At 40.6% G+C, this 14,694-nt stretch overlaps 1 protein-coding gene across 7 annotated transcripts in view; it reads left to right on the top strand.

Moving 5' to 3' along the window:
* AATF (apoptosis antagonizing transcription factor) overlaps nt 1–14,694 on the top strand; it is a 101,228-nt gene that overhangs the window by 53,966 nt on the left and 32,568 nt on the right. For 3 of the 7 annotated variants that reach the window (XM_045889328.2, XM_045889327.2, XM_054510927.2), the window contains exons 9-10: nt 12,611–12,678; nt 14,534–14,614. The exons of 3 other annotated variants lie outside the window; for them this stretch is intronic. In XM_045889328.2, coding sequence (XP_045745284.1) covers nt 12,611–12,678; nt 14,534–14,614 — 149 coding nt within the window. Of the gene's footprint in view, nt 1–12,610; nt 12,679–14,533; nt 14,615–14,694 lie in introns of those variants that run through there. One more of the 7 variants, XR_006793288.3, reaches the window with a different exon arrangement.

The raw sequence follows: 14,694 nt of genomic DNA, 5'->3' as shown, positions 1-14,694 counted from the left end.
GGTTTGGGGGTTATTATTGTTATCTGATGTTGACAATATCTCTGTTTATTGAATACTTAAATTTTGCTTAAGTGCATTACTTTTATCATCTTCTAAAATACCAAATCAACTTTTATGAGATAAAATTATTACTTCCTTATGGTTGAGGAAACTGAATCTCTGGAGAGGTCAAATAACTTCTCCCAGATTACACAGCTAGTAAGGGGCATAGCTGGGATTCAGAACCCAGATCTGTCAGACTCCAAGGCCATGGTGTTGTACTGACTCATGAGCAGATATTTACATTTATACTGAATTATGCAGCACACGTATTCACATAATGAAAGCTCATATCTAGAATCATTGCATTTTAGAAAATGGGAGATGAAAATCCGAGATTTGGAATTTGAAAAACGTATTTCGTAAATAAAAGATGTTTAAATAAAAAACACTATATTGAAATTAATTCAGATTTTTATAATAAAGATGTCAAGACACCTTTTTTTGCAATAAAAGGACCATCTCAAAGAGACTACAGAAAGAGGGTATGGATGGATTAGAGGAAGCACAAAAGATCTGTTCTCTCTCTTCTTTTCCTGAGAAGAACCAGCTTTTTCCTTTGAGAAATGAGATCCAAGAGGGAGGACAGATCTACATCATTTTAACATTAAAAGAATGAAAAGTGATTGAAGATCTTTTAATTCATTTGGATTAATTTTTTGTTTTTGTTTTAAAGATTTATTTATTGGGGCGCCTGGGTGGCTCAGTCGTTAAGTGTCTGCCTTCGGCTCAGGTCGTGATCCCAGGGTCCTGGGATTGAGCCCCGCATCAGGCTCCCTGCTCTGCAGGAAGCCTGCTTCTCCCTCTCCCACTCCCCCTGCTTGTATTCCTGCTCTCGCTGTGTCTCTCTCTGTCAAACAAATAAATAAAATATTTTTTAAAAATAAATATTTATTTTAGTGGGGGAGTGTGAGAGGGGGAGGGGCAGAGGGACTGGGAAGGGGAGAGAGAGAGAATCCCAAGCAGACTCCCCACGAGTGCAGAGCCTGACGCAGGGCTCAATCCCATGATCCTGAGATCATGACTGGAGCCAAAAATCAAGAGTCAGACACTCATAAAGAAGATGCGGTGTGTATATATATAAAGTGGAATACTACTCAGCCATCAAAAATGAAATCTTGCCATTTGCAACAATGTGGATGGAACTAGAGGGTATTATGCTAAGCAAAATAAGTCCATCAGAGAAAGACAGTTATCATATGGTCTCACTGATATGTGGAATTTAAGAAACAAAACAGAGGATCATAGAGGAAGAGAGGAAAAAATAAGACAAAACCAAAGAGGGAGATAAACCATAAGAGATTCTTAATCATAGGAAACAAACTGAGGGTTGCTGAGGGGAGGGGAGGGGGGTGAGGGGATGGGGTAACTGGGTGATAGACATTAAGGAGGACACATGATGTAATGAGCACTGGGTATTATATAAGACTGATGAATCACTGACCTCTACCTTTAAAACCAATAATACATTATATGATAATTAATTGAATTTAAATTAAAAAATGAAAAAAAAAAGACAACCAACTGAGCCACCCAGGCACCCTGTTTTTGTTTTTTTAATTCAAGTACTCTTGGGATGGTTTTAAAAAAGGGTAATTCTTTTTTTTTTTTAAGATTTTATTTATTTATTAGAGACTGTGCATGCACACACAACCAGGGGGGAGGGGCAGAGGGAGAGGGAGAAGAAGGCTCCCTGCTGAGCAGGGAGCCCAACACAGGGCTCGATCCCAGGACCCTGGAATCATGACCTAAGTTGAAGGCAGACGCTTAACTGACTGAAGCACCCAGGTGCCCCAAAAAGGGTAATTCTTGAGATGATGCAAGGAAATGGATCAATTCATATTTGCAATGCTGAGGTGCATTGCACAAAGAAAGCTAGTTCTGTAGCTCTGTAGGAAATAAACTCTCATGGACGTATTCATATCTTCAAGGGTCTTGGTTTTATTTTCCTAATTCATGCATGTTGACTGTTATTAATCAATGAATAAGTCAAGAACAATATATTAAATGAAGGAGAAAAAAAGGGTAATTCTCACCCACTTAAAACAAACCACCCACTTCTCTGGGCCCTACTAAAACATGTGAGAAGGAGAGTATTGTTTGGGAAGGAGATTTGCTGATAATGGTAATGACATCAGTTGCTTAGGTAGATTGTGGTACTCTGGATTAGAGGAGGAGATAGGCATTAATCAGGTAATCCACTAACAACATGTAAATTAAATACAACAAAAGCCGTGTGTGTGTGTGTGTGTAGGGTGCAGTTAAGAAAGATTTCCCTAAAGAAGAGATGATTAAACCGAGATTAACAAATGAGTAGAGAAGGATGTGGGGTGCAAACAGGTAAATGGTTAGGGAAGCATGCCCCCAGCAGTGCCTGTGCACAAGGGTTCTGTGATGGGAGTAGGTCTGGGAGCATTTCAGGTGCAGAAAGAAGACTGTTGAGACTGGAGCACAGAGATGGAAGGTTAGCCTGGAGAAGGTAGATAAGGGACCAGACAAGACTGTTGAGCCTTGGGGCTGCAATAAGAATTTTGTCCTCTGGTGTATCTGCATTTTTAAAAATACTACTCTGACCAGGGCGCCTGGGAGAGGCTCAGTCAGCTAAGCATATGACTCTTAATTTCAACTCAGGTTCTGATCTCAGGATCGTGAGATTGAGCTCCACGCTGGGTGTAGAGCCTACTTAAGATTCTCACTCCTTCTGCCCCACCCCCCAACTCTTGTGCGTGTGCTCGCTCTCTCAAAAAATAAAAATAAAAATATTACTCTGACTATAATTAGGAGAGCAAAATGGAGGAGGGGCAAGAGAAAATATATGGAAATCATACTAACTCAGGTGAGACCATGTCTGTTTTATTTTTCATTATTTTCCCAGCGTACTCAATACATATTTATGGAATGAACGAAGATGATGTTAGCCTATAGTAGGATATAGGCAGTGGAGATAGATAAAAATGGACAGATTCATGAATGAGTGGGTCACATACACAGGACTTGGAGACAGATTAGATATTGAATGTAAAGGAAAAGGAATTCCAGGGATAACTCTTAGGTCATTGAAGTCTTGAGAACAGAATGAAACTCTTGGAGAAAGCATATGGAGTGAGAAGAAAAGGCAGCTTAGAACGGAGTCTTGAGGAATGTTAGCATGTAATTTTGGGCAGAGGAGATGGCTGATTGTGGAATAAAACCAGGGAGATGCCTCGAAGATGCCAAGAAAGTGTTCTAGGAAGGTAAGAGTGTCTAGTGTCACTTGCTGCTTCAAGAAGTCTAGTAGGATGAGTCATGACCCACGGCCATTAGCCATGGAGATCTTGAGACCTTGGCTTGAGTTGTTTCAGTAGAGCAGTGGAGGCAAAAATGTTAGTGTTACAGAGCTGGTTGAGGAGTGAATAGGCAATGTGGAAAGAAAACAGAAAAAATAGTTACCTATGGGGAGTGGGTTACTTTATGGCAATTTTATACTATAGGCATTTATAGTAACTCCTTCCCAACTATTTGAAATTATAGTATATGTAGATTTATTTTTTTACATACTTTAAATATAGTATATAAAAATTGAAAGTGACTCCTTTGGGGGTTAATTTGAAAGACTGGGAAGCTGATAAGAAAAAAATGTGGTAAAGCAGGGGGCAGAGCAGAAAGAGATACATTTTCACGAGGATTTTTCTTTTCTTTTTTTTTTTTTAAAGATTTTATTTATTTGACAGAGACACAGCGAGAGAGGGAACACAAGCAGGGGGAGTGGGAGAGGGAGAAGCAGGCTTCCCGCGGAGCAGGGAGCCCGATGCGGGGCTCGATCCCAGGACCCTGGGATCATGACCTGAGCCGAAGGCAGACGCTTAACCACTGAGCCACCCAGGCACCCCTTCACGAGGATTTCTTGTGGGAGCTAGAGAGGAAGCTGAAGGAAGAGTAAACCCAAGCCTTGTGAGTCTGCTTTTCATATCTCAGTGACAGAGGGACTGAAACACATGTAAGAGAAGTTGACTGCGCTTGCTTCCCATGTGGTCTATGTATTGGGGAGGGAGTTTGAAAAATTCTGACTCAGCTAGACTAATAAGTAAGTTAAATAGAGGGTTGCCCCAATCTTTTTTTCCATCTCAAGCATTTGTGGCTATGAACCATGGAAGACTGAAAGGTTAGGAATCAATAACTATACGTCACAAATTCAGAAAGCCAGGGAATTTGTGGCCATAAAACCAAATGCTTTAAAAACTACTTGGTTTTTTTGGCAAGAGTGCCAAAACAGTTCAATGGGAAAAAGAATAGTCTTTCAGCAAATGGTGCAATTGGATATCCACATGCAAAAGAATGAAGTTGGATCACTACTTCACAGCATGCACAAAAGTTAACTTAAAGTGGATCATAAGGGCGCCTGGGTGGCTCAGTTGATTAAGCGACTGCCTTCGGCTCAGGTCATGATCCTAGAGTCCCAAGATCGAGTCCCGCATCGGGCTCCCTGCTCGGCAGGGAGTCTGCTTCTCCCTCTGACCCTCCTCCCTCTCATGCTCTCTGTCTCTCATTCTCTCTCTCTCAAATAAATAAAATAAAATCTTAAAAAGAATAAAATTAAAAAAGTGGATCATAATATAAGAGCTAAAGTTATAAAACTCTTAGAAGAAAACACAGAAGTAAATATTCATGGCCGTGGATCATGAATGATTTCTTAGATACAACCCCAAAAGCACAAATGACAAAAGGAAAAATTTGACTATGTCAAAATTCAAAACTCTTCTACTGCAAATGATACCATCAAGAGGGTGAAAAGACAACACACAGAATGGGCATTGATAAGGACTGGTATCTAGAATATATAAAGAACTCTTACAGCTCAATAATAAAAAGACAGCCTAATTAAAGAATGGCAAAGGCATCTGAATAGGCATTTCTCCAAAGAAGATACACAAATGATCAGTAAGCACAAGAGGATGCTCAGCCTCATTAGCCATCAGGGAAATGCAAATCAGAACCACAATGAAATAATATTTTATACCCAGTAGGATGGCTATAATCAAAAAGTCAGATAATAACAAGGGCTGACGAGGATGTAGAAAAATCAGACCTGTCCAACACTGCTGGTGGGAATGTAAAGTGGTGCACCTGTTTTGGAAAACAGGCTGGCAGTTCCTCAAGATGTCAAACATAAGGTTACTATGTGACCTAGCAATTCCACTCATAGATATTTACCCAAGAAAAATGAAAGCACATGTCTGCAGAAAAATTTGGTCATGAATATCCATACCAGCATTATTCATAATAACCATGAGGTGGAAATAACTCAGATATGCCTCAATTAATGAATAGGTAAATTTGTATCTATACAATGGAATATCATTCAGCTGTAAAAAAAAAAAAAAGGAAGTACTGATATATACGATAACATGGATAAACCGTAGAACACATGTTAAGTGAAATAAGCTAGTCATAAAAGACCATAAATTGTATGATTGCATTTATATGAAATGTCAGGAATGGGCATATCATAAAGACAGGAAGATTAATGATTGCTTAGGGCTATGGGAGTATGTGGGTGGGGTTTACTGGGGATGGTAACTAATAGGTTTGGGGTTTCTTTTAGGTGGGATGAAAATGTTCTAAGATTAAATGGTGGTGATTGCACAACTCTGTGAATTGACCAAAATACACTTAATTATATACATTTTGCATGGGTGAATTATATAGTAAGTGAAGTATATCTCAATAAAGTTGTTAACAATTGCTTTACATTATCAGCAAATCAAAATAAGTGTTCTTGGTATTATTTCTAGTGTGTTGCCATATTTTGTTTTTGGGAGCAGAAAAATATTCATAAGGGCTTTAATCAATATATCCTTGATCCTCCTTTTTCCCCTGTGGGAATTACAAAATTTCTCAGTGTGAATTTGCAGACTGGCAAGATTTTTCAGAATACCTATAGTCCGCCCTCCCCCCCGCCCCCATCTACAGCGTATATGATCCAAAACTCCCAGTGGATCACTGAAGCCATGGATAGTACCAAACCCAAAATATACATTTTCCTGCACATACATACTATGATAAAGTTTAATTTATGAAGTAGGCTCAATAAGAGAATAATAACAACAGCTAATAATGAAATAGAACAATTATAACAATATACTGTAATAAAAATGTGAATGTGGTCTCTGTCTTATTGTGCTGTACTCCCCCTTCTTGTGATGATGTGAGATGATAAGATGCCTGGGTGGCTCAGTCATTGAGCGTCTGCCTTCGGCTCAGGTCATGATCCCAGGGTCCTGGGATCGAGCCCCGCATCAGGCTCCCTGCTCGCGGGAAGCCTGCTTCTCCCTCTCCCACTCCCCCTGCCTGTGTTCCCTCTCCCGCTGTGTCTCTCTCTGTCAAATAAATAAATAAAATCTTTAAAAAAAAAAAAAAGATGCCTATGTGATGAGACGTAGTGAGGGGAATGACGCAGGCATGTGACATAGCGTCAGGCTCCTGTGGATCTTCTGATGATCCGTCAGAAGGAGGGTCATCTGCTTCTGCACCGCGGTTGGCGGCGGGTAACTAAAACCGGGGATAAGGCGGGGACTACTGTATACTCTGGACATTGCCAAATAAGTCCTGACCAATTCTTCTTGGGTCATGCAGTATCTAAGAAATGGTAAAGTATTATGTTGCTGAGAAGTTTTGGAGGGCAAAAACTTCCAATACTTTATACTTTATTTAGGTTTCAAGTAGTATGTTTATATTACTATTGTATCAATTTCAGTCATTTATCAAATCATCTCTTGACTTCCCTTAATGGCAGTGAGGTGCTAGCCCTTCTGTACTTTCTGCCTCCACGCTTCTGTTCTCCGTTCTCCTGGTGTACTTATTGTCACAGTTTTGTGAAGAGTCAGTGTTTATAATATTATGACTAAGTAAATGTACTATGATTATATTTCCTTACACGCTTGTTTTTCCCTAGAGCGAATAATGCCTGTTTTCAAAAGATATGCTTAGTGTTCTGTGTACCTCCTGCTATTTTTTTCCCACACACACACCGAATGCCTTGAATACATAAACTAACCTATCATTTCCCCCCTCCCTCTGCCTTTTTCCCCTGGTGACCTTATTTCTAGGGCTCTCGACTCTGTTCCTTTTTGGAACAGTTGCTCTCTGGGCTTCTGCCATCAGTAGTCTTGGGACCTGCCTTTGCTGCTTACTTGAGTTAGACCTGTTTTCTGACATCTCACGTCTTTCTCCTTCTTGCTGTATGCACTCATTTTACTGAGGCACAGCTTCCTGTGAAGGAGCACGTGGAAAGTAAATCGTTGAGTCTCTTTACACGTGTGAAGATGTCTCCATGTAACTCTCATACTTGGTTAATCCTTTGTGTATTGAATTTGAGGTTGAAAGTCCTTTTCTTCAGAATTTTGAAGGCATTGCCCTGCGGTCCTCCGCTACTTGTTATTGCTATTGAAATGTCTAGTCCCGCTTAGTTTTCATTTCTGAATATGCAGGGTGACTATATAATTTCTTGCCAAAACTGGGACATTTGAGGTACTAACCTGAAAGAATACTAGGACAACAGGCGTAAACCAGGACTCTCTGGGGTAAACTGGGACATACGGTCACCCTCTTTATATGTGACCTATTTTTTCTGTAAGTATTTAGGATCTTCTCTGTACTTCCAGTGTTCCACATTTCATGCTGATGTGTCTTGGGAAAGGTCTTTTTTCATTCATTGTACTAGATTTTTGTAGGCTCATTCCTGTCCTTCTATTTGGGAGATTTTCATTACTGTTTCTCTAATTATGTCCTCCTAGCCTTTCTTAGTCGGATGTTTGACATTCTGGATTGTCCTCTAGATTTTTTTCTTCTCTTACAAATAAGCAAGGGCATGTTATCTTTTTGCCTTTTTGTTTCATGGCTGAAGGATTTTTGTACATCTATTTTCCAGTTCTTTTGAAATTTAATTTTTTTTCTGTTTTGTGTTTAATTTCTTGTTTTACTCTTTTCTCACATCCTCCTGTTCTTATGGGAGTGTATCTTCTTTTCACTTCTCTAAGGGTATCCATTCTTCTTTCTTTTCTTAGGTTTCTTTTGTTTTCCTCATTGCTTTCTGCGGTCCCCTCTTCTGTCTGCTTTGGTCTGTCTGAGCCTTTCCTCAGGTGCCAGTGATCCTTAACTCTCTTCATATTTAGTAGTAAAACATTCGGAGTATCTCTGAAACCTGAGCAGAGCTTTTTGGCTCCGTTAACTATAACTGCGCTGTGAACTAACATCTTATTTGGAATACTCTTCAAAGGGCAGAACTTGGAGATATTTTCCGGGGAGTGGAGGGATCAACCATGCAGTTTCTCCGAGAGACTCCTCTGCTCTCCTGCCTGGGAGATTTTGTGTCAGGCTGCTGGCATTCTGTGTGTAGGGTAAGGGAAGGAGGCAGAAGTTCCCAGAGATCGGCATGGCGCCTTTCCCTTCTGCCTCATCCCAGCCTTCTGTGCCTCCTAGCCCTCTGTCTGGAGCTTCTGGGGCTCAGTTTTTCCAGAGAAGAAAACTTCTTTTCTCCTGGTGAGAGGGGCGGGGGGGGATGGTCACTGGTGGGATCGTGGAGAGGCCCAGTGGCGCTGTCCCTCCCACTTCTCCCTTTTCGGTGGTAGCCGCCGCTGCCAGAGCCACTCCTCACAGGGACTCTGTGGGCCTAATTAGGTCCCCCCTCACCTTTATTCCCTCTGGGCACTTGGGTGATAACTGCCTCTTACTCTTCCATCTCCTGACTGTCTTTGAAAAATTTATGAAAATCTGCTCTCATTAACTCTCCCTTGCTCTTCTTTCTTGTGGGTTAATACATTTGTTTTATTCCTCTCCTGTCTTTTAGAGGGGTTGGGAAGGGAGAAGAGATAAACTAATGTGTTCAATCTGCCATTTTTAACTGATTCTGGCATGCATTTTTCTAGACAAAGTATTACAAATGCTGATTAGATGCTGAACAGTACCATCAGGGCTATTCCTCATGTATATTGTTATGGGTTAGATAGGTTTTTGTGGGCTGACCTGGAGACCTAACATCTATGATTTTCCCCTAGAACTAGAGAAACAATCAAGCTTTTGTGAGCTGACCCCGGAATTAAAACAGACTAGAACAAAAATATTTCATGCGTGTCTCCATTTTCCGAGTCACAAAGAAAATTACAAATATTGTGTCATTATTGTCGAAAAATAAAAAGCTCCAGTAACTGTAACAGAAACCTGTATTTTAATGGAAAACTTTATTCATAAAGTTAAGCTATAAAAATTGAACCAAGAAGCAAAATTAAGTTCTTCAGCAATATTCCTAAAGCTTAATTTTTTTTCTTAAAGATTTTATTTATTTGAGACAGAGAGAATGAGATACAGAGAGCATGAGAGGGAGGAGGGTCAGAGGGAGAAGCAGACTCCCTGCCGAGCAGGGAGCCCGATGCGGGACTCGATTCCGGGACTCCAGGACCATGACCTGAGCCGAAGGCAGTCGCTTAACCAACTGAGCCACCCAGGCGCCCGCTAAAGCTTAATTTTTTAGTAACTTTTTTGAAAGCAGTTTTTCTTTTCTTTTCTTTTTTTTTTTTTTAAGATTTTATTTATTTGACAGAGAGAAACACAGCGAGAGAGGGAACACAAGCAGGGGGAGTGGGAGAGGGAGAAGCAGGCTTCCCGCCTGATGCGGGGCTCGATCCCAGGACCCTGGGATCACGACCTGAGCTGAAGGCAGACGCTTAACGACTGAGCCACCCAGGCGCCCCTGAAAGCAGTTTTTCTAATTAAATTAAAACCCATTGATTGTGTTAGCTGTGGGAAATAGCAATAGCCACAGGAATAGTTTGTTTACTTGTATTTTCTGGCTACTTTCTTATTCCTACCTTACATACAACAGGATCTGCAATACTGAATAAAGCAGACTTGGCCAGATTGACCGGTAAAACCATCTTCCTTGTCACGAATGACTGAGAGTAGCTGTGCAGGGCACTTGGGTGGTGAAAATGCAGCCCAGGGCGCCTGGGTGGCTCAGTTGTTGGGCATCTGCCTTCAGCTCAGGTCATGATCCCGGGGTCCTGGGATCGAGCCCCACATCGGGCTCCCTGTTCAGCGGGGAGCCTGCTTCTCCCTCTCCCACTCCCCCTGCTTGTGTTCCCTTACTCACTGTCTCTCTCTCTGTCAAATAAATAAATAAAATCTTAAAAAAAAAAAAAAAAAGATAATGCAGCCCAGAATATGGAAAGTACAGAGTGCTTGAAAGTAAATGCTGCACCAACTCGGTGTTTGAATCGCGGGACCACTGCAAACATAACAGACCCACGGTGATCGTGCGGCTCCAGTTTCCAGCCTTCCGGAAGGGCATATGGGGCTTTCTTGAAGAGGATCACCCCTGTTGTTCTGGGGCAGCCTTCCGTGAGCACTTGCTCCCAGTGGCCTTGACAGCCCCAGTCTCAAGGGATCAGAGGCGATTAGGAAAACCAGGAACTGTTGTTCCAATTTCTTCTGTGGCTGGAACAAGGTAAGGGCAATGAGATGCAGCCACTCCATTGTTTCCCGTCCCTTTTTGTATTTTCTTTTTCTTCTCTTTCTTCTGTTTTTCTTCTCCACCTCTCCCCCTTCCACCACCTTATCCCCCCACCCCCGCCATGCTTCTGACAGAACATTGACTGGGAACCAGGAGCCCATTTTGGCTCAGCCTTCAGGGCAGCTGTTTACAGAGGAGCAGGGCTACACGGGTTTACTGTGTCGTATGTCTGTGTAACACTGGATTTGGATCTTGTATTTAGCTGCCAGAAGTGACTGTGATGAAGTAGCAGAGATAAACTGATAGATTGGCTGCCAGAAAGATGTTGGGAATCAATCAGATAAACAGGGTAGAGAAATAGCTGGCTGTTTTCTAGTGATAATAAACCAGTGGCCTCTGGTCCCCGCATTTTTAAACGTAATTGCTGTAGTAATAATGTCCAAAATAAGCAAATGAAGAAACATCATAGGAGGGTTTTTTTTTTTTTTTTTAAAGATTTTATTTATTTGAGAGCGAGAGAATGAGAGACAGAGAGCGTGAGAGAGAGGAGGGTCAGAGGGAGAAGCAGACTCCTTGCCGAGCAGGAAGCCCAATGTGGGACTCGATTCCGGGACTCCAGGATCATGACCTGAGCCGAAGGCAGTCGCTTAACCAACTGAGCCACCCAGGCGCCCCCATAGGAGGGTTTTTAATTGCAATTGAGATACCCTTTTCCCTTTTGCAATAAAGATCATCTTATATGGAAATGAACATTTCTGTAAATTTGTTTTAGTTCTTCCAGTGCCTACTTACATAAACAAATGAAAATTAGAGAGTGAACTACTTTCATAGGAATTTATTCTTCCTTCTCTATCCTCCCACAGACTTCAGCTGTTTAATTTGGTGAAATACAGCAATACAGATTGCTACCATGCCTCACCTACAAAATCATTACCTTTTTTTGTGAAGAAACAAGTTTTAAAGTCAAATCTGTATTATTGACAGATGATGAGCAGGATTATTTTAGTGTCTCCCCTTAGAGTTCCCTCAGAAGACTTTTGGGATTTTAATCTCTGTTGCTATTTCCCTGCCCAAAGCACTTGTATGGGAGAGATGTATCCAGTTTTATTATCATAATTTAAAACTCTCTTCCTTTAATGTTTAACCTTTCTTAATTTTTAAGCAGGCTCCACACCCAACGTGGGGCTCAAACTCACGACCCTGAGATCAAGAGTCACGTGCTCTACCGACTGAGCCAGCCAGGCACCCCTACCTAATGTTTAACTTATAAACATTACTTCTCTTCACCAAGGACTTTAAGATCCAGTGCAAATTCTTAAGTCTATGTAAAAGGTATAGATTTACACTCTGGTCGTAGTGGACCGCCCAGGACTAAGAGGAGAGTAGGAGAGTAATTCAGAGTGCCCATGGAGTTCGTTGTATGGGAAGAGAGACTGGTTCTCTCTGTTGTATTGGCAGCACACACATATGATTTCTGTCAGGATCCCTTTTAAAATTGTCGTGGCTGTGAATGTGTTGGTGTCATACATGGTTAAATCTCTTCATAGTAAGCATGGTAGAGTACCAGCCATGGAAAGCAAGAGAATGAAGTTCACACTTTTAATTATATGTAATAAAGGCTTTTGCCTGAGGAAGACCTTCCTGACTGTTGGAGGTTACAGGTCAGAAGTTAACCATGTACCATTATCCTATTGGTGAGAAGCTGATGCATTTTCCTTTTTGCCATACAGCCTTTCCCACCTGACCTTTTAAAGATTTTCCAATGGTATCGATGAGGTGGACAAAACTAATCATAAAAACAGTGAAGGGAATGTTGCACACTCTTTGATCCATTTGAAATGAACTGCAGTACAATAAGTCTTCCAAATGGACTTCTGTTCTCAGCTATTGCTATAGCCACCTTTTTAAAGATATATAGATATGAAAGGGTTAATGGGAATTCAGTCATGCTCTTGCCACTGGGTTGTCCCCTATTGATTGTAGTTTTAGAGTTGTCACTATGCCATTCAGAATTCCTCCTGTGCCCTTTTAAAGTCACTTGGTGCTGGGAGATGATAAATAAATCAGTTGCTTTTCTTTTTCCCATAGCTCCTTCGAGAACTCATAGAACGGAAGACCAGCTCCTTGGATCCCAATGATCAGGTGGCCATGGGAAGGTAATTTAGATATGGCTTTCTCTTCATGAAAGCAGCCTATATAATAATTTCTCCCTTTGAGTCCCCTTAATTCTGCCGCAAAGGCAGTGATTGGCCCTGTAATTATAAAAGTTAAGCAACATAAAAAAAAAAAAGTTAAGACAGTAAGAGCTAGAAAGACAAAGTGATGGAAATCCTAACTGTTTACCCTACACCTTGCCTTAAGTGCAGTTGAATAAGAGATTATAAAACACCTCTATGTCTTTGTTTTAGGGTTTGTTTTTCAAAGTCCTTCTTAGGCTCTTTGCTTTCTGATTTGGGCTATGATTGTATCTGTATCAATTTCTGACCACTGGATAAAAAGCAACCACCCAAATGTGTTTCTCAGCTGTCCGAATGTGGCACGGTGCACAACAGGTTCCTTCCTCATAGTTGAATCTGCTTTGTTTGAGTCTGCCCTAATTTAGACCTCCACCCTTCAGTAAAAGCCTCGGCACAATTAGAAATGGAACGTGGCAGCATTACCCAGATGTCAGGGTAGAATGTAAAGTAGTGAAGGAAGGCTCTTGTGTGTATGCTTCCTCCTGTGGTTGGAAAATAAAAAGGGCATTTAGAGTGCTACCTAATGAACAGTGTACATGTAAATAGCCATGAGCCATACTTTGCAAAAGCATGAAAGGAAACAAAAGCTGCAAGTGCCAGAATGGGATTGCGGGCAAAGCAGCATTCTGAGAATGCAATGAAAAATTTGTGTTGATGAAATAATTTTATTTGAGTAAAACATTATTTGGGTTTTAGGATAGGATATTGTTGATATTTTGTGTATCTCTGGAATGCAATAGAGAGCTGTTCACTATAAATTTAATGTGATATAGCCAATTGCATATAAGTGGTGATTATATTGTACATTTATCTGGCTTTACAATAAAATAGATTATGGTAATTAAGATTATATTAAGATTATAGTAATTGGATTTCCCTAGATTATTTTTTTTCTGATGTTGAGTTTTCGTTGTCTGAGTCAGGTAAGATGACTAGCTGCTGCTGTTTCTCCTTTTTTTCACATTTGTTCATATGAGGAATTTATGAAGATTTTTCTTAGCTAGTATCCATTATTTGAAAAATTAATTCCTTTTCATCTAAAATGACTGCAGAATATGTGAATCTTGTTTGGGTCCTGATTCAAACAAACTAACTGTAAAAGTGAGATGATCTGGGAAATTTGAAGACTGACTCAGTATTTGGTAGTAAAGAATTACTGGTACTTTTTTGTAGGTGTGACAATCGTATTGAGACTATATTGGGAAAGAACCCTTACCTCTCAGCAGCACATTCTTAAATACTACAGATGAAATGAAAATTAAATAAATAAAATGGCCGCAAAACTAATGTCAGTAGTGGATAATTATAAAAAATTAGCAAACATTGGAAAGTGTCAGAAAAAGCACTTCGGTATTAACAAAGGGAAAATTGAAGGAATCCTGTATTCAAACTGAACAGCAGTTGCAATAATAACAATAGAACATCCTGCACAGCTAAAACGTTGAAAGCAAACCCAAACAGCTCTACTCAGTTTGCTGGCTTTTCCTGTGGACTGCGAGAGATTTAGTGCCTGTCAACAGCAACTCTAGATACTAAGGAGCATTGTTAACCAAATTCGCTGTAGAATTTCCCAGCTGCCATTTGTTTTTTTTTTTACCATTGCACAAATCCTTTTCAATTGATTAGTCGCTTTGGCCCCAGACTATCTTGAGGAACTTGTTGTGTGTTGATGATGTCTTTCTGCAGGGTTGTTAGTGAGAAAAATTCCAATTTGTCAATAGGTATAACTATTTCTGTTAGTGATGATGCATAACATTGCTTGTGAATTTCCCAGGCAGTGGCTTGCGATCCAGAAGTTACGAAGCAAAATCCACAAGAAAGTAGATAGGAAAGCCAGCAAAGGAAGGAAACTCCGGTGAGTTACTTTTTAGAAAAGATTTTAACATGTTACAGCTCTTATATTTTGGCTGTTATGTCAATTCTCTATTTCTTCTG

Source organism: Mirounga angustirostris, unplaced genomic scaffold, assembly GCF_029215605.1.
Source record: "Mirounga angustirostris isolate CCGP_5_RB_7025 unplaced genomic scaffold, mMirAng1.0.hap1 SCAF_17, whole genome shotgun sequence".
NCBI lineage: Eukaryota > Metazoa > Chordata > Mammalia > Carnivora > Phocidae > Mirounga > Mirounga angustirostris.
Note: the sequence above shows the minus strand (reverse complement) of the source record. Positions and strands in the feature narration are given on the sequence as shown.